Source organism: Scyliorhinus torazame, chromosome 4, assembly GCF_047496885.1.
Source record: "Scyliorhinus torazame isolate Kashiwa2021f chromosome 4, sScyTor2.1, whole genome shotgun sequence".
NCBI lineage: Eukaryota > Metazoa > Chordata > Chondrichthyes > Carcharhiniformes > Scyliorhinidae > Scyliorhinus > Scyliorhinus torazame.
The window spans coordinates 185953465-185977641 of NC_092710.1; the positions used below are offsets into that span (position 1 = coordinate 185953465).

At 42.1% G+C, this 24177-nt stretch overlaps 1 protein-coding gene across 6 annotated transcripts in view; it reads left to right on the forward strand.

Moving 5' to 3' along the window:
- hadhb (hydroxyacyl-CoA dehydrogenase trifunctional multienzyme complex subunit beta) overlaps positions 1–24177 on the forward strand; it is a 52067-nt gene that overhangs the window by 12607 nt on the left and 15283 nt on the right. For all 6 annotated transcript variants that reach the window (XM_072498994.1, XM_072498996.1, XM_072498995.1 and 3 more), the window contains exons 6-10: positions 60–159; positions 8071–8158; positions 8424–8611; positions 16535–16715; positions 20894–21015. In XM_072498994.1, the coding sequence (XP_072355095.1) occupies positions 60–159; positions 8071–8158; positions 8424–8611; positions 16535–16715; positions 20894–21015 (679 nt within the window). The remainder of the gene's footprint in view (positions 1–59; positions 160–8070; positions 8159–8423; positions 8612–16534; positions 16716–20893; positions 21016–24177) is intronic.

Consider the following 24177-nt stretch of genomic DNA (forward strand, 5'->3'; position numbering starts at 1 on the left):
GTTCCATTTTAGAATATTTAAACTCATTATGGAAACTGACAACATTTTTATTCACATAGGGGACTACTTACAAGGACTAGCATTCCAAAAGCAGACGTTGAATACATAGTCTTTGGTACTGTTATTCAGGAGGTCAAAACGAGCAATGTTGCTCGTGAGGTATGTAAGAATATTATAATTTAAAGTAGTTGTTAATTTTGTTTTTATTTTTTTCCCCAATACAAAATGTCTTGCGACCGTTGACAGCACAGTAATGTAAAAGGATTGATGTCACAGTTTGTACACTTGATGTTTTCTCTAGTTTAATGTCAACGTTCACACTTGTAAGTGGACACAATGTATCCTACAAATCCAAAATGTACCTCTTTCTGCCCAATATTTAGTTAAATGATAGCATGGTTCACAGGATGTAACCGAATACTTCATATCTCAGCAATTACTATTACTTGAGTCTTAAGTCACGAAGAGTAGTACACCAAATCAAATTTAGATTTCAGAGCAAGCTGATGGCTTTTGTTGAAAATAATATTGTGTAGTTTTGAGAGTTAACCCTAGACTTTTAACCAAAACTTTGAGACAGAAAGCAAAGACAAATGGTAAATTTATTTTTCAAATTTGTGGAATATGGGTTATGGTAATATTTCTGCCTGGATTTTCTTTGTCACAGTATTGCAAGAATGTAAGTTACAGAATTTAACCTAGTTTCACAAAATATTTTTACCTATGGAGGATTGTTTCTCATTACAGTGAGTTTGCAGAAAGAACATTTTGTGGGGAAAGGGAAGGACCAAATGTCGTAGACTGACAACATAGGGAGGAAAATGATTACGGTCTGGCAGTCCGAGATTATGGAGCTAGGAAGTAAATTTAAAAAGCAGGACCTGGTAGGCATCTCTGGATTACTTCCCAGTGCAACAGGCTATGAGAGTAGAAACTGGAAGAATTTTAAATTAATATGTGACTAGAATTATGGTGCAAGAGGGAGGACGTTCAGATTCCTGGGACATTGTAACCAGTTTTGTGGCATGAAGGACCTGTTCAGTGGAGGTTTGGCCACCAAAATACAGTATTGATAAAGTCCGAAGCAAGGCGCACAGAAGACTGAGAAAGACAATTCTAAATAATATAGAATTAGGTGAGATAATAGAAAATACAAATACTTCTGCTCGGCATGTATGTAAATGTGTGGTTAATACAATGAGATATGTAGCAATACTGGTTAGGAAAACAACTACATCATATGTAATTTCAAGGGATTTGTATTGGTAAACATTAGAAATAAGGTGTGGGTTTAATTTAATGTTTCTGTGCCTGGAAGGATAAAACCAATAGTTAGATTCATGCTGGACAAACGTATTTGTATGTGTGGGGGTTGATTCGGTTCCAAATGTTTCTATTGTGCTTGGAGATGGCTATGGCATGAAGAATAAATAGGTCAGTAGAGATATGCAGGCATTGCTTAGCAACTTGGGCCTTGTAAGGGAGCAATGTTTTTACGTTTTAATTTCAGCTGAATTTGTGGTCAGTTGAAGACTGGACCTCGGGGAAGTGAATATCTCTCAATTCTGCCTGAAGAACGATGGGACAGGATGAGAGCTGCAAATAGGCAGGTTTTATAAAGTACAAGTTATAGTCCAAATAACGAGGGGATTGGAACAGAAAGAAAGTTTTTTAAGACGACTGGAGTTAAGTGAACAGAAACCAAGGTATTATTCAGAAAAATTCAAGGAAGGGTAAACAAAATGTTCTGAATTAAAGAAATAATTGCAGTAACCAGATTTAAAGTGGGACAGTAGCCTTCAAAGCTAAATCAAACATTTGATTCTTGGGAATCGAGAGTTAAAACAATTGTGAACTGTTTGCACAGCAGACAATTAAAAGGAAACTTGGGGATTGGTGTACAACCCTGGATTGGATTCGCTGTTAAAAGTGGAACGGAAGCTTTGCTAAAATGCCATTTGGAAAAACCTGGTCTGGATTTCGGAATGCAAACTGCTAAAAGAAAGCATAATTATGAAAGAAGATGGAAACATAAAATTATGAAGGGAATAGTTAAGATAGATGCAGGGAGGTTGTTTCTACTGGCAGGTGAAACTAGAACTAGGGGCATAGTCTCCAAATAAGGGGGAGCAGATTCAGGACTGAGTTGAGGAGGAACCTCTTCACCCAATGCGTTGTAAATCTGTGGAATTCCCTGCCCAGTGAAGCTGTTGAGGCTACCTTGTTGACTGTTTTTGAGGCAAAGATAGATAGATTTTTGAACAGAAAAGGAATTAAGGGTTATGATGAGCGGCCGTGTAAGTGGAGCTGTGTCCACAAAAAGATCAGCCATGATCTTATTGAATGTTGATACAGACTCGAGGGGCCAGATGGCCTACTCCTAGTTCTTACGTTCTTATTTTAAAGCATTTTTTTGGAAGTGGCCTCTCGCGTAACATTCATCTGGGGGGATTCTGAAGAGGCATCCGCAAACATTCACTTGTGGTTTCAAGTGGAGAGTATTTGCCTACAGTCTTCTTGTGTGCTTAGGAAAGGGACTTTGTGTTAATGAGACTATTGTAGTTTAAGATGTACATTGTAATCTGTGCTCATCTTAAAACCTATGAGGGGGGGGGAGTAAGGTATATTGTATCATCCAGTTTTTTTTCATTTTTAATAAATGTTTTTCTTGCTAAATCTAATCAGAGGTCCTATGACTGTTTCTCCACATTTTTTTAAGTTACGGTCTTTAAGCCAGGGTTCCATTCTGGGAGCTTCCCGTCTAGTTAACAGCAACTGGGATCGTAACATAGCAGTAACAACTGAAGCCTAACTAAAAAAAGATGATTATTTCTGGTTGCAAGATATTTGGGAAAGATAGGAAAGGAGGAGTGGCGATTTTAATGAAGGGAAATATGGTGTTGGAAAGAAAATGTCCTTCACAGATCAAAGATGCTATTTAATTGGAGCTCAGAACCAACAAAGGAAGTATTAAGTGCATTTTACAGGCTGCCAAATAGTGGGAGGGAGGTAAGATTTGCAAAGAAGTTACCAAGAGATACAAAAACCAGAAAGTAGTGGTAATGGGAAACTTTAACTATCCCAATAATGAATGAAGCAAATATTATGGTTAAAGGCAGAGATGGGGAGGAATTTCAGGAGAATTTTCTTGAGCTCTGTATGAGATGTGGCCGGTGGTTTGCCCGAGATCCACGTGGATGCTTAGTTTGACTTCTGTTTAAATTATTTGTATAAGTACAAGCACAACAGGATTGCTACCAAAGTATTCTGATAGCAAATGAAGGAGCAAAAAAAACCCAGAAAAATTCAGTGGACCACAGGAAAATATGGGGGTTTGTAGTTTGGACAAATACAATAGAGGAGCTGGTGGCATAATGGTATTGTCACTGGATCTGGATTTGCGCCTCAACACGGCTGATGGTGGAATTTGAATTCAATAAAAATCTGGAATTAAAATTAAAAGATGGCTGTTGAAACTATTGTCAATTGTCGTAAAAACCCATCTGATGGAACCACCATGCTTACCTGCTCTGGTCTACATGTGACTCCAGACCCACAGCAATGTGGTTGACTCTGAACTGCCAAATTGCCAAGCAAGCCACTCAATTTCAGATTAAACTGGTTAGACCACTTGGAAACGATGACCAGTCGACCCTGCAAAGTCCTCCTTATTGGGGAATTGACAAACAGCTATCTCTTAGACTAGTCAAGCAACAGCCTGACAATGGAATCATACCTTAGAGGAAATGACCCAGGCACCACCATAACTATCCCTGGGTATGTCCTGCAGAGGTGGCGGCACAGTGGTATACAATCAGGAGGGAATGGCCCTGGGAGTCCTCAGCACAGAATCACAGAATTGCCTAGCCCATTGTGCGTCTGCGCCAGCTCTCCAAATGGGCCTTTTGAATTGGGTCTTTACCCTGTACTCTGCACTTGTTTCTATTCAAATAATCATCGAATGCCCTCTTGAATGCCTCCATTGAACCTGCCTCCACGACATTTCCAGACAGTACATTCTGCATCCAAACTACTCGTGTGAAAACGTATTTTTCTCGCACCACATTTGCTACTTTAGCAAATCATTTAAATTTGTGCTCTCGCTCTTGATCCTTTTGTGTACGAACAGTTTTTCGCTATCTACTCTGTCCAGCCCCCTCATGATTTACACCTCTATCAAATCTTCTCCTAACCAAGAGAGCAGTCCCAACCTCTTCAATCTATCCTCCTAACCGAAGTTTCTCATTCCTGGAACCATTCTTCTACACCTCTTCTATACTCTCTCTCCAATGCATTCACATCCTTCCTAATAGTTTAGCACCCAGAACTGTACATAATACTCCAGCTGAGGTCTAACTAGTGACCTGCATAAGTTGAGCATTACCTCCTTGCTCTTGTACTCTGTGCCACTATTAATAATGCCCGGGGTACTATATGCTTTATTAGCTGCTCCATCTGTCTATGCACGTACTCACCCTTTGCTCCTGAACCCCGTTAAGAAAAGTACCCCTTATTTTGTGTTGTCTGCCCATTTTCTTCTCGCCAAAATGCATCACCTCACATTTCTGTTTTGAACTTAATCTGCCAATCCTTTTGAAGTTCTGCACTGTTCTCACAGTTTACAATACTTCTAAGTTTTGTACCACCCACAAACTTTGAAATTGTCCCCTGCATACCAAGATCTAGATCATTAATATATATCAAGAAGAGCAAGGGTCCCAATACCTGTGGAACTCCACTACAGAACTTCCATAGCCACAAAAAGTACCCATTGACCATTACTCTCTACACCCTATTATTCAGCCAATTTTGTATCCATGTTGCTCCTGTCCTTTTTTTTTTGTTTCTTCAAGTTTTCTCACAAGTCTGTTTTGTGGAACTGTATCTAATGCCTTTTGAAAGTCCATGTTCACTGCATTACCCCATCAACCCTTTCTGTTTCCTCTTCAAAAAATTCTAACAAGTTACTTCCACACATTTTCCTCTTTAGAAATCCATGCTGGATCTTCCTAATCAATCTACAGTTTTCTATGTGACTAATTCTATCCCGAAAAGTGTTTCTAGAAACTTGCTCACCACTGAAGTTAAACTGGCTGGCTTGTAATTCCTGGGGCTATTCTTGCAACTTTTCTGAACAAGGGTGTAAGACTTACAATTCTCCAGTCCTTTGGCACCTCCCCTGAGGCTAAGGAAGACTGAAAGTCTTGATCACTTTGCCACAGCCTCAGAACGATTTGGCCTGACAAGTCTGAAGAAGACTGAGATCTTGCATGAACATGCCCCTGGCCAATCGCCCAAGACCCCACCATCACTCCAGAAAACACACCCTCTGTTCCGTAAGGAAATAATGCTATCTTTGTAGTACCCTCTCCAATAACACTGCGCTGAATGACAAAATCACCCATCACCTGGCAAAAGCAAATTCACCAATTGACAGGTTCACTCACAGATCCTGAAAAAGCATGTAATTTGTCTCCGTGCTAAGATCAAAGTCTACAGGCAGTCATTCTTGCACCACTTCTTTATGGGTGCATGACTTGGATAACCTACTGGCATCTTACGAAGCAAGCAGAGGTTTTGCAGTTTCACTGTCTACGATCTATTTACAAAATCGCATGGCAGGAAAAAAACACCAACAGAGTTTCTTACAAAATTATGTATACCTGGCATTGAGAGCATACATGTCGGAGCTCAGCTTTGCAGTTTGGTCATGTGGTTCACATAGAGGATTCCCACATACCAAAGGCAGTGCTCCACAAGCAGCTGAGCATGGGAACCCACACCACAGGACATCCCACAGAATTTCAGAGCTTGCAAGCTGGATCCCAACATCGGGTAATAACAATCCTGGACAGACCCAAATGGAGAAGTCTCTTATGGGTGGCACAGTGGTTAGCACTGCTGCATCACAGCACCAGGCACCCAGGTTCGATTCCAACCTCGGGTGACTGTGGAGTTTGCATGTTCTCCCCGTATCTGCGTGGGTTTCATCCAGGTGCTCTGTTTCCTCACACAGTCCAAAGATTTGTAGCTTAGGTGGTTTGGCCATACTAAATAGCCCCTAAGTGTCCAAAGGTTAGATAGGGTTGCAGAGTTATGGGGATTAGGCCTAGGTGGGGTGTTCTTTCGGAGGGTGAGTACAGATACAATGGGCCAAATCGCCGCCTCCTGCACTATCGGGATTCTATGGTTCATCAAGTAATTTGATATTTGAGGAGAACAGAGTCAAGTGCATTAGGACAAGCGAGTGCAACACAAAGTTAATGCTCCATCCATTCATCTAACATTGACTTTGTCGCAGTATTTGCATTAGTTATGCAAATCTAAACTTGGTCTAACTCATGAGGACATCAGTCCAGGCTGTAAACCTATTTTTTTGATGAACACTCGTCTATTATAGCAAGAGAATCCATCACTGCTACCAGAATGGAAGAGCTGAAAGGTTGAGTGTTGCAAATCTATTTACAAAATCGCATGGCAGGAAAAAAACACCAATAGAGGTTCTTACAAAATTATGTATACCTGGCATTGAGAGCATACACGTCGGAGCTCAGCTTTGCAGTTTGATCATGTGGTTCACATAGTGGACTCCTACCAAAGGCAGTGCTCCACAAGCAGCTGAGCATGGGAACCCACACCACAGGACATTCCACAGAATTTCATCTTTAAAGATGGAAATTCAGGTATTCAAATGGCCAAAAAGAGAAATTTTGAAGGCAAATTGCATACGAAAGCAAAGAAGTATTGAATTTTTGAGCTATCTATTACGCTGAAATTTGTTCTAGGCGTACAGTATCGCGGAATGGAGGATATTAGACCAGTGAAAATTGTACAGTTACGATTCACTAGAATTAAAAAGCTTGAAAAATTTGGATCAACACAGAAGATACTGGACCTACTCTGAAGTTATGACTGTATCTGTGGAGAAGAATAGAGTTGATCTTTAACAGACCTGAAACATTAACTTTCTTTCTACAGATGCTGCCGTACGTAACCTGCTGAGAGTTCCAATGTCTTTTGTCTTTGTTTCAGATTTTCAGTGTCCACAATAAAATGCTTTTTGAAAAATTGGGATGTTATTCACTCCCAAGAAAGAAAACAATGGTTGATATTTTTTACGACTTAAATATTGTGCATGCACAGCCATGCAAAAGAAATTAAACAGAACTCTCATTGAAAATACTGGCTACATGCCAACACACGTTTCACAGGAAACATTGCCAAGGGGAACTAATAGAGGTTTCCAAATTATTACCAGGGCAGATTGTAACAGTTTGTTTCCACTAATTGGTGAATTGATAATGCAAGAGCACAGTTAGGATTGCAATTAATAGATTGAAAGGGAAGTTAGAAGAAATGTTTTTGACATGGTTATTTTACAAGTGGCAGTTACGCAGAGACAACAATACTTAATTAAATATTTGAAAAGAGAGGATATAAGGAAAGACAACTCCAATTGACTCCTGTGCTGTAAGGTAAGTGATATTTAAGTCAGATATATAGCGATGCTCAGATGAAGTTCAAAGTTTTCTCTCTATTGTTCTAATAATGTGGCTTAACTCTCGATTTTTGAAGAATGTCTTTCATTGTACCAGGTTTTATAAATTAAACAAATCATTTTTGCAGCAGCCCGGTAACACAAGTGGATAGCACTGTGGCGTCAAAGCGCCAGGGTCCCAAGTTTGATTCCCCGCTGGGTCACTGTGTGGAGTTTACGCGTTCTCCCCGTGTCTGCATGTGTTTCCTCTGGGTGCTCCGGTTTCCTCCCCCAGTTCAAAGACTTGCAGGTTATTGGCCATGCTAAATTGTCCTTGGTGTCCAAAAAGGTTAGGAGGGGTTATTGGGTTATGGGGGTAGGGTGGAAGTGAGGGCTTAAGTGGGTCGGAGCAGACTTGATGGGCCGCATGGCCTCCCGCACTGTATGTTCTATGTTATTCTGTAGTACAGAATTGTTTCAGGGACTGAGCTAACTCCATTTGACTCCTGAAACAGATATATTTCACATTATGATGCAACATGTAGCTTTTTTTCTGTTGCCCCATTTACTCATTACTGCTATTGTTTTAACAGGCCTCTCTTGGAGCAGGGTTTTCTGATAAAACTCCATCCCACACAGTAACCATGGCTTGCATTTCCTCAAATCAGGCAATGACCACAGGCAAGTGCAAAGAATTTGGCATATTAAGTGCAGTGTTAGAAGGGTAACCAATTTTAGCTGGAGATCTTGAGTTCAACGAATTTGGAAGTTTTTGTACGCCTCTTTGAATGGGACTCTGATTTTATCAACTGACCTAAATAAAATGTTTGAAATATTTATGGATTACAACAAAACCAGCTTTTTGAGGTTTTACATTTGGAATCGAACTTCTGCGAACAATTTCTAACTTTCATCAGTAATCTTTGTTGTTGTATTTGCATTGCAGCTGTTGGCTTAATTGCCTCTGGTCAGTGTGAAACAGTAATAGCTGGAGGTGTGGAGTTCATGTCAGATGTTCCCATTCGTCACAGCAGAAAAATGAGGAAGATTTTACTATCACTTAATAGAGCGAAGACAATAGGACAGACATTGTCTCTCCTTGGAAAAATCCGCCCAGACTATTTTGCTCCAGAGGTATTAATACAATGCATTCTTACAATTATAATTAATTTGTAAAGACAACAGTTGGAGTTTTCAAAATGTTACCATATTGAAGTAAATCATTTGAGCTTGTTTCAGTTTATATCAAGCCATATGTCTGATTACCAATTACAATGTCCTAACCTTTGCTGTGATATTTCTCTCACATAGAAACATCTGAAACCAAGTTTCTATGAATACTAACATTTGAGATTGTTTTTATGCTACAATTATCACAGTGTAGTTGCTGTGAGACTAGGCTTCAGGAGTTGGTTTTCCAACATTTCTAAGTGCTGCTATTGAAAAATGTAAATGACTGCTACTCGCAATCTGTTACTTTATGTGGTTGCCCTTGCAGACCATTGATGCAGTTTTCACCATGAAACTGAGAATGAAAGTTTCTTGTAACTTTTAAAATATCGTTTAATGGGGTTAAAAGCTGACATACTCTGGATCAGATAGCCTACATTCTAGGGTTTTAAGAGGTGGCCACGGCATAGTGGAATCATTGGTCTTGATCATACTCTAAAGTAGTATCTGTGGTATGTAAGGTACTACAATCTCGGGAGAGACCGATAACATCCAAACTTCCAGTTACTAGCTGAAAGAATGACATGGCAAGATAGAAAATCACAATATGATTAGATCGAGTCGACTGTGATTTTATGAAAGGAAAATTGTAGCTCATGAGATTGGAAGTAATATATTTGCGCGGATTCGGGATTGTTTAACAGACAAAGATGAGATAAACATGCTATTTCAGGGTGACCAGGTGTAACTAGTGCAGTACCACAAGATTTAGTGTTGTTCGACTTACAATCCAAATTTGTTTATGACACAAGACTGTGAAAATAAGCTGTGAGGAGGATGTATAGAGGCTGCAGAGAGATTTAGACTGCTTAAGTGCTTTGGCAAGAAGATGACCGATGTTATATAATGTGGGATAGTGTGAAATTATTCATTTTGGTAGGAAGAGTGGAAAGGCAGAATTTCTTTTGAAGGTGAAAGACTAGTGTGTATATATTGGGATTCCGGAGCATGTGGGAATCCTTGCACACAAAGCAGAGTTAGTGTGCAGGTACAAAAGGTAATTAGGAAAACAAATGCATGTTAGCCTTCATTACAAGTAGGTTGCAATATAAAGTAAGAACCTATTGGTGCAATTATGCAGGACTTTGGTGAAACTGCATCTGAAATACTTTGTATAGTTTTAGTCTCCTTACCTAAGAAAATATATACTTGCCATAGAGCGGGTTGTAGTAATGGTTCATTGGATTGATTTTTGGGATGAGAGGCTGTACTGTGGAGAGAAAGTGAGTAAAATAGATCTATAGTCTCTGAAGGTTAGAAAAATGTAAGGTGATTTCATTGAAATGTAAAAAGGTTTGAGCAGGATTAACAGATTGAATGCTGAGGTGCTGTTTCTCCTGGTTTGGAATGTCTAGAATTTGGGAATGCAATCTCAGGATAAGGAGTCGGCTATTTAGGACTCAGATGAGGAGACTTTCTTTCATTCTGAGGATTGTGAATATCCCCAATTCCCTTGATTCCTTTATCCATAAGAGCTATATACAACCCCTTCTCGAAATTACACAACGTTTTGACCTATACTATCTGTGGCAGAAATTTCTCATCACCTCAGTCCTAAGAGGTTTACCCCTTATCTTCAAACTATGATCCCTGGTTTTGGACTCTACCCGTCATCAGGAACATTCTTTCTGAATCTACCCTGTCTAAAGAATTTTATAAGTTTCTATATGATCCCCTCTCACGCTTCAATACTCCAATTGATATAATCCTAACCGATTTAGTGTCTCCTCATACGAGTCCTGCCATCCCAGGAATCAGCCTGGTAAACCTTTGTTGCACTCCCTCCTTAGCAAGAGTATCCTTACTCCGATAAGGACATTAAAACTGCACGCACTGCGGTGACGGCGGGCGGGAGGCAGCCGCACATTGGAGGGCTCTCGTTCGGGAACGGCATTTTCGGGGAGTAACACCCGGTCCTAGGGCCAGCGACGGCAGTAAAAGTCGAGAGATAGCGCAAGGAGAAGAAGGATGTCGAAAAACACCCAAAAAACGGTCGGGAAAAAAGCGTCTGAAAGTCCGTTGAAGAGGGGAAAGGTCACCGCGGGGTCAACAAAGAAAATGGAGGCTGGAGCACCAGGGGAGGCCGCAGTGCTTACAGCTGAAGAACTAACTAAGGTGATGGCTGCGGAATTCCAAAAGCAGTTGGCGCAGACTGAGAAATGTATGGAGATGGTGAGGAAGGAGATGAGGGAGGTTTTGAATGTGCTGGTGGAGGAGGCGGTTTCCCCGGTGAAGACGGTGGTGGCGAGCGCAGTGGCGGAGGTGCGAGACCAAGGGGAGGCGCTGAAGGAAGTGGAGGAGACGGTATTGCAGCACGGTGATCAACTTGCCTCGATGGGGAAGGAGATGCGGAAGGTGATGGACACGAACAAGAATCTGCGAGGAAAAATGGAAGATCTGGAAAACAGATCCAGGCTACAGAATTTGAGGGTCGTGGGGCTGCCCGAAGGAGTTGAAGGGCCGAAGCCGACTGAGTATTTTGCCGTGATGCTGGCAAAACTACTGGGGGAGGGGGAGGACCCCTCCCGATATGAACTGGATCGGGCTCATCGGCCGTGGAGGCCTGTACCAAAGGCGAGTGAGCCGCCAAGGGCAGTGACTCTGTGCTCCCGTAGGTACAGTGTGAAGGAGAAGGTCCTGAGCTGGGCCAAGCAGAAGCGGGTGGTGCAGTGGGCTGGAGCTGGTATACGTGTATACCAGGACTTTACGGTGGAGCTGGCGAGGAGGCGGGCTGCCTTCAACCGGGTGAAGAGGGCACTACATTGGCAAGGTGCAGTGCGGCATTGTATATCCAGCGAAGCTGAGGGTGACTTACAAGCTCAGGGACTTTTATTTTGGAACGGCGGAAGCAGCTGAGGAGTTTGCGAAGGCAGAAGGACTGGCAGAACTGACAAATTGAGGAATGGGCGTGTGCCGATGTAACCTCATGACTGTATTTTCTTCCTTTTTTTGTATCACTGTGCGCGGGGGTAGAGGCTAAAGGGGCCAATGTTGCATATATTTGGACAAGGGAAGGGACGGGACTTTCACTCGAAAGGAGGGCTCTTTGGGGTGTAGGTGGATATGCGGGGTTTGTGTGCTAAAAGGGGATCTATGGAGCTTTCCTAGGGCCGGACAAGGGGGAAAGGGACCCGGGCGGGGGCCTCCACGCTGGCCGGTTTAAGCCGGCCAGTGAACGGGAGTGAGGTAGGGGAGGGAGGGGCTGCGGCCATCGGAGCCTGACAGAACAGGGTCCGAGTGGTCTAGCCGGGGTGGAAAGTTGGGGGGAGGGAACAGAGGTTGGGGGAGGGAACCGAGGTTGGGAGGAGGAGTTTTACAAGAGGCAGTGGACGGGAGGAGCTGGAGACTTTGGGGGGGGGTGGGGGGGGAATACAACTTTGGGGTATCATGTACGGTACTCTCTTAGAGGCTGGATGGCATTGGTTGGGGGGGTGGAGAGCCGTGTAGATTAAGGGTGACTACGGGTAATCCCTGATTCCTTTTTGTCATTTGTTTATGTAAACATGCGGGTTGAGGTTTGGGGGTTGGTGGGCGGATGGGATCGTTGTTGTTATGGGGATTGACATATCTTGTTGATTATTGTTTATTGTTGATTGTTGTTTTAAAACAAAAAATCTGCACGCACTACTCCAGGTATGGCCTCCTCAATGCCCTACACAATTGCAGTAAATCCCTGTTCCTATACTCAAATCCTCTTGCTATGAAGGCTAACATACCATTTGCCTTCTTTACTGCCTGCCGTATCTGGGCACTTACTTTCAGCGACTGATGCACAAGGACATTAAGACCTCACTGAGTATCTACCTCTCAATTTAAACCCATTCAAATAATAATCTGCCTGCCTATTTTTGCTACCAATGTAGATAACCACACATTGGATTTGATTGGTTTATTGTCATATGTAGTGAGGTACAGTGAAAAGTATTGTTCTGTGTGCACCTCAAACAGATCATTCAGTACATGAAAAGAAAATACATAATAGAGCAAACATAAAACACAGGCATCGCGTGAAGATGTGTGAAGAGATCAGATCAGTCCATCAGTCTATAAGAGGGTCATTTAGGAGTCTGGTAACAGCGGGGAAGAAGCTGTTTTTGAATTGTTAGTGCATGTTCTCAGACTTTTGTATCACCTGCCCGATGGAAGAGTGAGTAAGCCGGGTGGGAGGAGTCTTTGATTATGCTCCTGCTTTCCCAAGCCAGCAGGAGGTGTAGACAGAGTCAATGGATGGGTGGGTTCGTGTGATGGACTGGGGGGTGTTCATGAATCTGCAGTTTCTTGCGGTCTTGGGCCGAGCAGTTGCCATACCAAGCTGTGATGCAGCCAGATCGGATGCTTTCTATGGTGCATCTGTAAAAGTTGGTAAGAGTCAGTGTGGACATGCCAAATTTCTTTAGTTTCCTGAGGATGTATAGGCACTGTTGTGCTTTCTTGGTCGTAGCATTGGTGGACCAGGAGAGAATTTTGGTGATGTGCACCCCGAGAAATTTGAAGTTGTCAACCATCACGGTAGCATTGTGGATAGCACAATTGCTTCACAGCTCCAGGGTCCCAGGTTCGATTCCGGCTTGGGTCACTGTCTGTGTGGAGTCTGCACATCCTCCCCGTGTGTGCGTGGGTTTCCTCCGGGTGCGCCGGTTTCCTCTCACAGTCCAAAGATGTGCAGGTTAGGTGGATTGGCCGTGATAAATTGCCCTTAGTGCCCAAAATTGCCCTTAGTGTTGGGTGGGGTTACTGGGTTATGGGGATAGGTGGAGGTGTGGAACTTGGGTAGGGTGCTCTTTCCAAGAGCCGGTGCAGACTCGATGGGCTGAATGGCCTCCTTCTTCACTGTAAATTCTATGAAATCTCCACCTCAGGGCCCATTGATGCAGACAGGGATTTGCTTCCTGAAGTCAAGGACCAGCACTTTAGTTTTGATGACATTGAGGGAGAGATTGTTGTCGTTACACCACTCCACTAGGTTCTCTATCTCCCTCCTGTATTCTGACCCATCGTTATTCAAGATCTGACCCACTACGGTCGTGTCATCAGCAAACTTGTAGATGGAGTTGGAGCCAGATTTTGCCGTGCAGTCGTGTGAGTATAGCGGGTATAGTTGGGGGGCTGAGTTCTGTGACGGTGGTGGCATACTCGTTTAGGTTGGTCGCTGAGTTCTTAAATATGGACCAGTCCACTGTCTCCAAGCAGTCACATAGGAGCTCTTCTGTTGCCTCGGACCAGAACTGCACGACCTTAACCGGATTCTCCACATTATATTTATCCACATTATATTTATCCACATTATATGGCATCTGCCAGATGCCCACTCACTTTGCCTGTCCAAATCCTGCTGAAGCATCTCTGTATCCTCCTCACAGCTCACCTTCCACCTAATTTTGTATCATCTGCAAATTTGGAGACAATACATTTAGTTCCTTCATCCAAATCATTAATATATAGTGTGAACAGTTTAGATCCTAGCAGATATCCCTGCGGTACCCTACAAGTCACTGCTTGCCAATCGGAAAAAGACCCATTTAATCCAACTCTTTGCTTCCTGTCTGCTAACCAGCTTTCTATACATCTCAAGACACTACCTGCAATCCCATGCACTTTAACTTGACATAGTAATTTGCTGTGTGAGACCTTGTCGAAAGCCTTCTGAAAGTCTAAATAAACCACATCCATGGTCTCCCTGGTCAACTCTACCAATTACATCTTCAGAGAATTCTAGTAGATTTGTCAAGCATGATTTCCCTTTTGTAAATCCATGCTGACTTTGTCTGATTATATCACTGCTTTCCAAATGCTGTGCTATGAAATCCAGCAACTTCCCTATTACCAACGTTGGACTCACTGGTCTATGGTTTCCTGTTTTCTCTCTACCTCCCTTTTTGAATAGCAGGGTTATATTAGCTACCCTCCAATCTGTCGGAACCATTCCAGAGTCCAAAGAATTTTTGAAAATGACCACCAATGGATCTACTATTTCTAGGGCCACTTCCTTCTTAAGTACTCTGGGATGAAGATTATCAGGCCCTCGAGATTTATCCGCCTTCAATCCCATTAATTTCTCCAAACCATTTCTTTACTAATACTAACTTCCTTCAGCCCCTCTTCGAAATTTGTGTTCTCCGAGCTTCTAGTACATTATTCATATCTTCCTTTGAAGACAGAAGCAAAGTACAAATTTAGTTCCTCGGCCATTTCTTTGTTCCTCATTAATTCCCACATTTTCTCACTGTGAGGGGCCTACATTAGTTTTTATCAATCTTTTTCTATTTACATACCTATAGAACATTTACAGTCAGTTTTCAGTCAGTTTTATGTTCCCTACTAGCTTACTTTGTATTTTCCCCTTATTAATCAATCCTTTGGTCCGCCTTGCTTAATTAAAAATCCTATTTATATGACTCTTCTTTGAATCTAATACAATCTCTAATTTTCCTTGTAAGCCATGGTTTGGCCACAGTTCCCTTTCCACTCTTGTGCCAAATAGGAATAAACAACTTTTGGTGTTCACCTATTCGTTCCTTGAATGCCTGCCGTTGTCTGTCCACTGTCCTTCCTTTCAGTAATGTTTCCTGTTCCATCATAGCCATCATGCCTCTTACCATCATAGCTACTTTATTGTGGTTCAGGACCCTGCTCCGATTCAACTATCTCACTATCCGTTCTATCAAATTGTGGTCACTCATCCCTAAGGATTCTCTCACAACTAGGTTGCCAAATAATCCTTTCTCATTGCACAATACCCAGTCCAAGATGGTCTATTACCTTGCTGGTTCCTCAACGTATTGGTCCAGAAAACCATCCCGTGTACACTCCAGAAATTCCTCCTCTATTGTACTGTGATTAATTTGACTCACCCAATCTATATGCAGATTAAAGTCATCCTTAATCACAGATGTTCCTTTATTATATGCAACTCTGATTTCCTAACTATTCCCAACATTACCACTGTAGTTTGGTGGTCTGTATACCACCCCTGTGAATGTTTCTTGGCCCTTGATGTTTCTTAACATGACCCATACAGATTCCACATCATTAGTGCTAATATCTTTCCTCAATATTGTATCAATATCTTCTTCGGTCAACAATACAACTCCACCACCTTTTCCTTTCTGCCTGTCTTTCCTAAAAATGGAATAGCCCTCAATGTTTTGGTCCCATGCATATATTCCCAACTATATCATACCACTTTACAATGCATCTAATTCATCCATTTTATTTTGAATGTTCCGTGCGTTCAACTACAAAACTTCAAGGCTAGTCCTTTTAACGTTCCTTATCCTGTCCCCACTATTTTTCCCTTGATTTCTCTATTACTTTTCTTATTTTCCTTGCTGTCTTTTTCGCTTGTCCTTGATTCTACCTGTTCTGAATCCTTGCATAGGTTTTTTGGGGAAAACACAAAATAATCCTCCTGTGAACTTTCACAATCCCTGAAAAACATTCAGCGTGTTTCTCAGATCTGTTTCGGGATGTTTTCTTTATATCAATGGTAAAATGTAATCTGTAATGGACACTGATTTAGACAAATATGAATATGTTTATCCTTACTTGACTATGGAAGCATTACACATTGCACCGTGAATTAAAGTGTATTTTTTAAACCCCTCTCTTTTTAAAAGTAGAATATTTACCCTTATGGTTTATAACTTCCAAATTGCCTTCCTTTAAATTTAGGTGAAAATTATGATGGTGAGGTATTTTAAAATTATCAATAGTGTTTGGAAATTGACATTTTGTACTGCAAGTGCTGACAGAATTGAGTAGACAACATAAATACTGTATTTCAGTCAAAGCACAACACTAAATCTATTCATTCAATTATTTCTCCAGCTACCGGCTGTAGCTGAGTTTTCCACTAGTGAGTCGATGGGTCATTCCGCAGATAGACTTGCAGCTGCATTTGGTGTGTCACGTGCAGAGCAAGATGAATTTGCTATACGTTCCCATGTTTTGGCTAAGAAAGCAGAAACTGAGAAGCTTCTTAAAGATGTCATCCCATTCAAGGTGCCAGGTAACTTTCTTCGCTCTGGTCAAATACTGTTAATTGTTAAGTATTTGCCTTTAGTTTTCTTCTTTGTGTGTAGTTATAAAGAACCTCACTTTTAAAAATGTGATGTATTTTAACATTTAGATTGGCTTGCAATCTATTTGTTTTGGAAGTGCTATCACCACAAGAATTGCAATAGTTCAAGAACTTCCATTGCCCAACTAAAATCCGTTTTAGTAGGGCAGGATTCTCCGTCGGTGGGATTCTCCGATCGGCTGGCAATGCACTCATGTCTGTGGGTTTCCCACCGGGGTGGGGTGGCCACAATGGGGAATTCCATTGTCAGGTGGCAGGAACAGAGAATCCTGCTGCTGGCAAGGAAGCGCCGCCGAGGAACATGCGGCTGAAGGACCAGAGAATCCCGCCCAATATGTTTAAATTTAAGTATTTGGTTGGAAATGCAAATAGGGGAACATATGGAATGAAGTGAATTAAATAGTGCCGTTGATGACCTCCATAAGTCCCCAAGATGTTGGCAACCAGTGTCCAAGTGTCACTGGTGTAGTGTGGGACAACGACTGCTATTGGGCCTATAAAATGTAAAGCAACAAAATAAACTTTAGATTTTGCTTGTCGGATTAATGTTGACCATGAGACCGGGAAAATTCCACTGTCCTTAAAGCTGTTCTGCTGACAAGGATTGCTATGTACAATGTTCAAACCGTGCTTTGGATTAGTGCATTTTTCAGATTACTGGCTGTATTGTACAGCTTTGCTTTCTGATGTATAGGAATATAAGCAAATATTTAAGTGCAGTATAATGCTATTTGAAGGAGGAAATCTAAATGTTATGACAAACTTCGTCATTTCAATTCTGTACCACTTATTTACTCTCTTTACATTACTTTTCTTAACCCAGAATTAACTGTGATGCCCTAGAATATCTCAAATAAAAACAGAAAATACTGGAAATTCTCAACAGGTCTGGCAGCATCTGTGGAGATGGAAACAATATTTCAGGTCAATGACCTTTTCTCTGATAACATGAACATTTAATCCATGCCAGCTATTTTCCCCAGCTGACATTTCACACACCCATCTTTCATTATTTTTCCTCAATGTAAATAAAATAAACTTAGTCTTTCTTTGTAACTTAAAAGTCTTAAGCAACAGAATTACGCATGATTGAACCCTGCTGCCAAGTGAATTAGTGCCTTTTTCAAATTGTGTGGCGCTCGAAAAAAGTGCAGATTTAGGAATCTTTCGGTTTTCGGAATTTTGGATAAGGGATGCTCAGCCTGTACCGCTTATTTAAGAGAATGTAGTTGGATCCATGCCAATGTGGTAAATCAGTTCACTGCCCTACTTATAATCAGGCTGTTTCAATGCATGTCAATGACTAGATTATGCTGGACAAACTCCTGGGCAGTGAAATTGGACTGTACAGCACCCTTTTGTTTGGGGAAGCCGGGGGGCCTCAGTGCACGAAAATTGTGTCAATGACCCACATACACACTTCCAACATGAAGAACGACAGATGCCATATTTGTGAAGATGTTTGTGCATGCATACCAAAGACCATCAACAACATGCAGAGTTTGTGAATCATACATTGCTAACTTGATGCCCGTGTTGATGATCCCATAATAGAATCATAAAATTTACAGTGCAGATGGAGGCCATACGGCCCATCAGGTTTGCACCGGCCCTTGGAAAGAGCACCCTACTTAAGCCCTCACCTCTACCCTATCCCCATAACCCAGTAACCCCACCTAACTTTTTTGAACCAAGACCGGAATCGAATCATTGCGCTGTGGAACAAGTGCTAACCACTGTGTTACCGTGCCGCCCTCCTAAATGTTAGCACAATCTCCTCTAAGGAGGTTAAAATGTGCAGTCTACATCTCCCATTCCTGTTAATTTCTCCTGTTCCTATTGTGCACAATCTTCTGCAAGAATGAAGAAGTGTTTCAGTTATTGTCCAATTTGTTTGGGTGATGTGGCTATCATGGTTGGATAGCTAAAAGTTTATACGATCTGTGAGATATAAGTATGAGACTTGCAACAGTGCTACATGTGAAATGAGGTAAAGCATAAGAATGTTACTGGCAAGTCCTGATTGATAGAGATTGATGGTAGTTGAATGATGGGGATATAGTTAATTGGGAAGTGTTTGAGGCCAGTGATGCAGTTGGGGGGATATAGTATTTTGTTGAAGAAGCACTCAATAACTTTGCTAACTCGTGTGAGATCATTAAACTACTTGTACTCATCCAGCTCCTTAGCATTGATGTACACAGCTATTTCTTGCCACTCCCTTCTGGACATTTGTCTTGTGGGCCTCCCGATTCCCTGTGGATACAGGACATGTCTTCATCTTGTCTACCAAGACCTTCAGTGCAAAGTCCAAAAACCTTGGTGCCTGCTGTGTATACTGTTGTCAACATTCATAATCCTTCCATGGCACAACATTTTGAAGTAACTGAGCACCAACTACAATAAACATCCCCTTTAAAAGTTGCAAACTAACTTTTATTAGTGCTAGGCATCATGCCGACAGTTTAATCAAAGGATGCATGTTAATCGGCACGGTGGCACAATGTTTAGCACTGCTGCTTCACAACTCCAGGGACCTGAGTTAATTTCCGGTCTTGGGTGACTGTCTGAGTGGAGTTTGCACTTTCTCCCCATGTCTACATGGTATTCTTCTGGGTGCTCCGGTTTCCTCCCACAGTCCAAAGATGTGCAGGTTAGGTGGATTGGCCACGCTAAATTGTCTCTTACTGTCCAAAAGGTTAGGTGGGGTTACGGGGTTAGGGTGGAGGCATGGGCTTAAGTAGGGTGCTCTTTAAACAGGCCGGTGAAGATTCGATGGGCCGAATGGCCTCCTTCTGCACTGTAGATTCTATGAATCAATTATCGTAATCCTTGCTCTCGTTTTCTTGGGTTATCCAATTTGAGCCCTGATATCTGATTGTGAAAGTGAAGCAACAGCAAACCTGTTAAATCCTTAGGTGGGCAACTAACTGTTTGCAAATACCTGAGTTTTATCTCAGTTGCAGACCCTTCAATCAGACTTCTTAACAAGACCATTAAATAGCTTAGAAAAAGCATTCCTGGTAATTTGCTCCTTGATCTAGCCAAATCTGTCATTCATCCACCCAGGAGGCACAAGATTATTGGATAGGAATTCACTGCTTGCTCATGTCTCGAACAATAGTTTACACCGAGATAATCCCTGGACACTGGGCACTAGAGGTTTGATTAAATTTTTCATCTACATTATTGGCATATCTATTGAGGGTAGAGATAAAGGCGTCGCCGTACTCACCAATCTTGGCTTAGCTCCCACGCGCAGAATTTAATTCAAGCAGGATTCCTCCAGCTATTCTTTATTTTTAAGTATATTGTACTGGTCATAAAACCTATCTGTTCTCCTCCACCCACTGTTCATTTATTGGAGATGGACCAACAAAATCTGACTGATTTCCAAGGACAATATTTCAAGCAATCGAGACAGATAATAGCAATGTGACATGTACATATTAATGCTACCATGTATTTCTGTCAAATGTTCCTGAATTTATGAAACTGGAGAGTGGAGTTGTCAACTGCCAATCTAAGCAAATGTATTAAAATGATTTTCTTATTAGTAATAGGGCGGCATGATTGCAGTGGTTAGCACTGCTACCTCACAGCCAGGGACCCGGGTTCAATCCTGGCCTTGGGTAATTGTCTGTGCGGGGTTTGCACTTTCTCTCCCTGTGTCTGCGTGGGTTTCCTCTAGGTGCTCCGGTTTCTTCCCACAGATTGGCCATGCTAAATTGCCTCTTAGTGTCCAGGGATGTGCAGGTTAGATAGGTTGCGGGGAAAGGGCAGGGGAGTGGGCCTAGGTCAGGTGCTCTTTCAGAGGGTTGGTGCAGACTTGTGGGCTGAATGGCCTGCTCCTTTACTGTAAGAATTCTATGGTTCTATTGCTTTAAGGGGATACAGGTAAGACCTGTTAAATGTGTCAGTTGCCTGCTGCTATTGGGCTGTCTAATCTGATTGTATTTTAAGACTTATATATCCGAGCAAGTAAAAATAATTTAGTTCCTATCGAACAAAGTATTGTTTGCTGTGGAAGAAAGTGGATTTGTATAACTAAGTAACTTGGAATGGATTTGAATGAATTAATATTTATGCATTTTGTTATGCATCAGGTCGTCACACAGTCACAAAAGACAATGGAATTCGACCATCATCGGTTGAACAGATGGCTAAATTGAAGCCAGCATTTATCAAGCCACATGGAACCATTACTGCTGCCAATGCTTCATTTCTGGTAATAACGTGCACCAAGACAAGAATTGCAATTACTGAAGAAATGTTATGACAATGCTTAGGGAGAGGAAAGTGATTTTAAAACAGTTCATTGGTTTCTTTCTTGCTTGTTGTCACAGGTGTATGTGTTGGTTATTATTGTTTCTGAAAATGATCAGAACAGTGATGGAAAGGCAAAAATGTCTCTCGAAGTACATGATTACTTGGGTATCAAATTTCTAATAATTACATTGTTTAGTTCATCTTTAAGCTTTGGGTACAGATGGAGAGGCTAAGAGATTCTTACGTTGGCAAGCATTCTAAATAATGACAGCCTGTGAATGGTTGTTCACAGAATGTAATTTTGAGAAGGTAGGAGCGCACTCTAATTAGTAGGGGATCTGAGATCATAAATAATCTTTATTAGTGTCACAAGTAGGCTTACATTAACACTGCAATGAAGTTACTGTGAAAATCCCCTAGTCGCCACACTCCGGCACCTGTTCGGGTACACTGAGGGAGGATTTCAGAATGTCCAATTCAGGTAACAAGCACGCATTTGGGAATTGTGGGGGGAAACCGGTCCACCCGGAGGAAACCCCCACAGATACGGGGAGACCGTGCAGACTCCACACAGACAGTGACCCGAGCCGGGAATCGAACCCGGGTCCCTGGCACTATGAAGCAACAGTGCTAACCACTGCTCACGAGTGACTGATGACATTGAACCTAAGGATAATACATGACGTATAAACATGATATCATACAGTAGATTTTTCAGTGTGGAATAGCTTTTTATTTAGCAACTTGAAGATGTTTGCAATTTTCTATTACCACAATGAAATAAACATAATTGCGTTCATATTCATTCCACTTCACAGAATTTAGTTCTTGTCTGTTGTTACAATCTGGTGAGGAAGGGTTAAATGGTTTCCATTTTTTCCCCTCCTTGTTTTACCGCAACAGGTTGTTGAAAAGGATATACTTGCCAATTTGATGAATATTTAACTGTTTCTATGCAGTGATTTTAAAAGAACCAATCAGACAGGCTTTTGTTAGTCTTAACAAAGAAAGAGGTTATCTTTACTTAGCCCCATTCTAAGTAAAAATAAAATACACTCCGATTTTCACATCTACATTTGAAGTTCATATGTACATATGCATGCACACAAATAGATTGCAGAGCGAAGAAAGATTGAATAATCAAGGTCCAGGGAAATAAAAAAATACTACATTTGGCGAAGATTAGTGATTTAGCTAGGATCAGGCCGACTTCTGTCGTTTTGCAACTTTCCCTCACTGGTCTGGATGCTTTTGACATCATGTCTACTTAAAGATGTGGTGGCTGCATTGGCTTCTCTCCTGGAGATAATGGTGCGGGTTGTTTTCTTGCAATAAGTGTCTTACTGCACCATCCCTGGGTGGTCACGGTCAGGGTTCAAAAGCTTGTAAGCAATGTAGTTGACTCTTCAATGCTATCCAGGATGGGCAATAAAGCCTGGCACAGCCAGCGACTCCCACATCCCATGAACGTATAAAAAGTTAGGCTGGAGAGCGGGGAGGAGGAAGGGACACTAGTCGGGTCTTCTCTCGTCAGATTCTCTGCTGCTTCCTGCAGAGGAAGCAGAAGCTGTTATATATGTGGCTTACTGTGGTTGTGCTGTTGCATGGTCCTTTTAAAAGTTGGGTCATGTGATAGTCTGTGATGCCATCGGCAACTTGGCGGACTTAGAGACTAAGCCTTTGTACACCACCATCTAATAAACCTCTGTTCAATCCATGTGCTTTCCATTCTTTTATCCTGCAAGTACAATACACAACAGATGCTCAAGCACACATGTCATCCTGTGATTAAATGCTGGTCATCAATGGTGTATTCCCCTTTGTAACTTAACTAGTTCATGTCATGGAATTTCTCTCTCTCAGTCAGGGTTCCACTGTTCAAGTGAATCATAATTGTAGAATCCATACAGTGCAGAAGCAGGTCATTTGGCCCATTGAGTCTGCACCGACCCCCCAAAAGAGCCCTCTACCTAGGTCCACTCCCCTGCACTGTGACCTAACCTGTACATACCTGAAAACTAAGGGGCAATTTAGCATGGCCAATCCACCTAACCGGCACATCTTTGGGGGAAAAAGTGTATTCCCATTGTAGTCAATGTCTGGGAGCCCTGTGTAGATAATCGCAGGTGGTTGCTGATGTGTTAGGCAGGTAGGTTCGATGTGGACTGCACTCGATGCAGGGAAGCTAGAAACAGACGTCTAACACGGGAGAAGACCCAACACTGTTTTATTCAACGATAGAACTGATATACATATTCAGCTGTGGGTCGACACTATACTGAACTGATTGGAGACCTTGTAGTAGCCTGACCAGACTTACTAGCTTTGTGTTTGTGCTTGTGCTGCTCGTGGACTCTGACTGTCTCAGTGGCTGTGTCCCGAGAGAGTGGGAAACCTAGTGCCCTCTGGCTTTATAGTGGTAGTGTCCCGTCTGGTGATTGGCTGCACTGTGTTGTGTGCTTACTGGTCATCCTGTGTGTTGATCAGTGTCTGTCTGCATCTCATTATATACATGAGTGGATATTTTAACATCTCCCCTTTTTTTTTTAGATAAATAAATACTGAGGTGTGCGTATATATATATATATATATATATATTATATATATATAGGAAGGTGTCGATAGTGCAGATACATGGCAAACAAAACTATATTTTCAGAGGTTAAATCGATTAAGTCACAAAATTGTACAAAAGTTCAGTCTACAGATTCAGTCTTTGTGGTGGGCGACAAATTCTTGTTGATCGCCGCAGAGGTGGATCAGGAGTCGCCTGCACGTGGATAGGCGGGATCGCTGCCATCACGGTGGTCGCATGGGCTGGCAGGATTGCTGGTAGATCGGTGGCCTCGTGGCAGGGTACATTCGGAGGAAGCATCGTAGGCGGCGTAGCTTAAGAAGAATTCGCTGTAACCGAGGTGTCATGTCATTTAAATCCTTCTGGATTATATGGACTACAATCGTGTGGTCCGTTTCTACCATGAATTTTGGCAGGCCGTAAACGTAGCCGTGAAACTTGGCTATCCCCGTCAGGAGGCCCAGACTCTCCTTCTCAATCTGAGCGTACCGTTGCTCAGTGGGCATCATGGCCCTGGAGGCATACGCCACTGGAGCCCAGGACGAG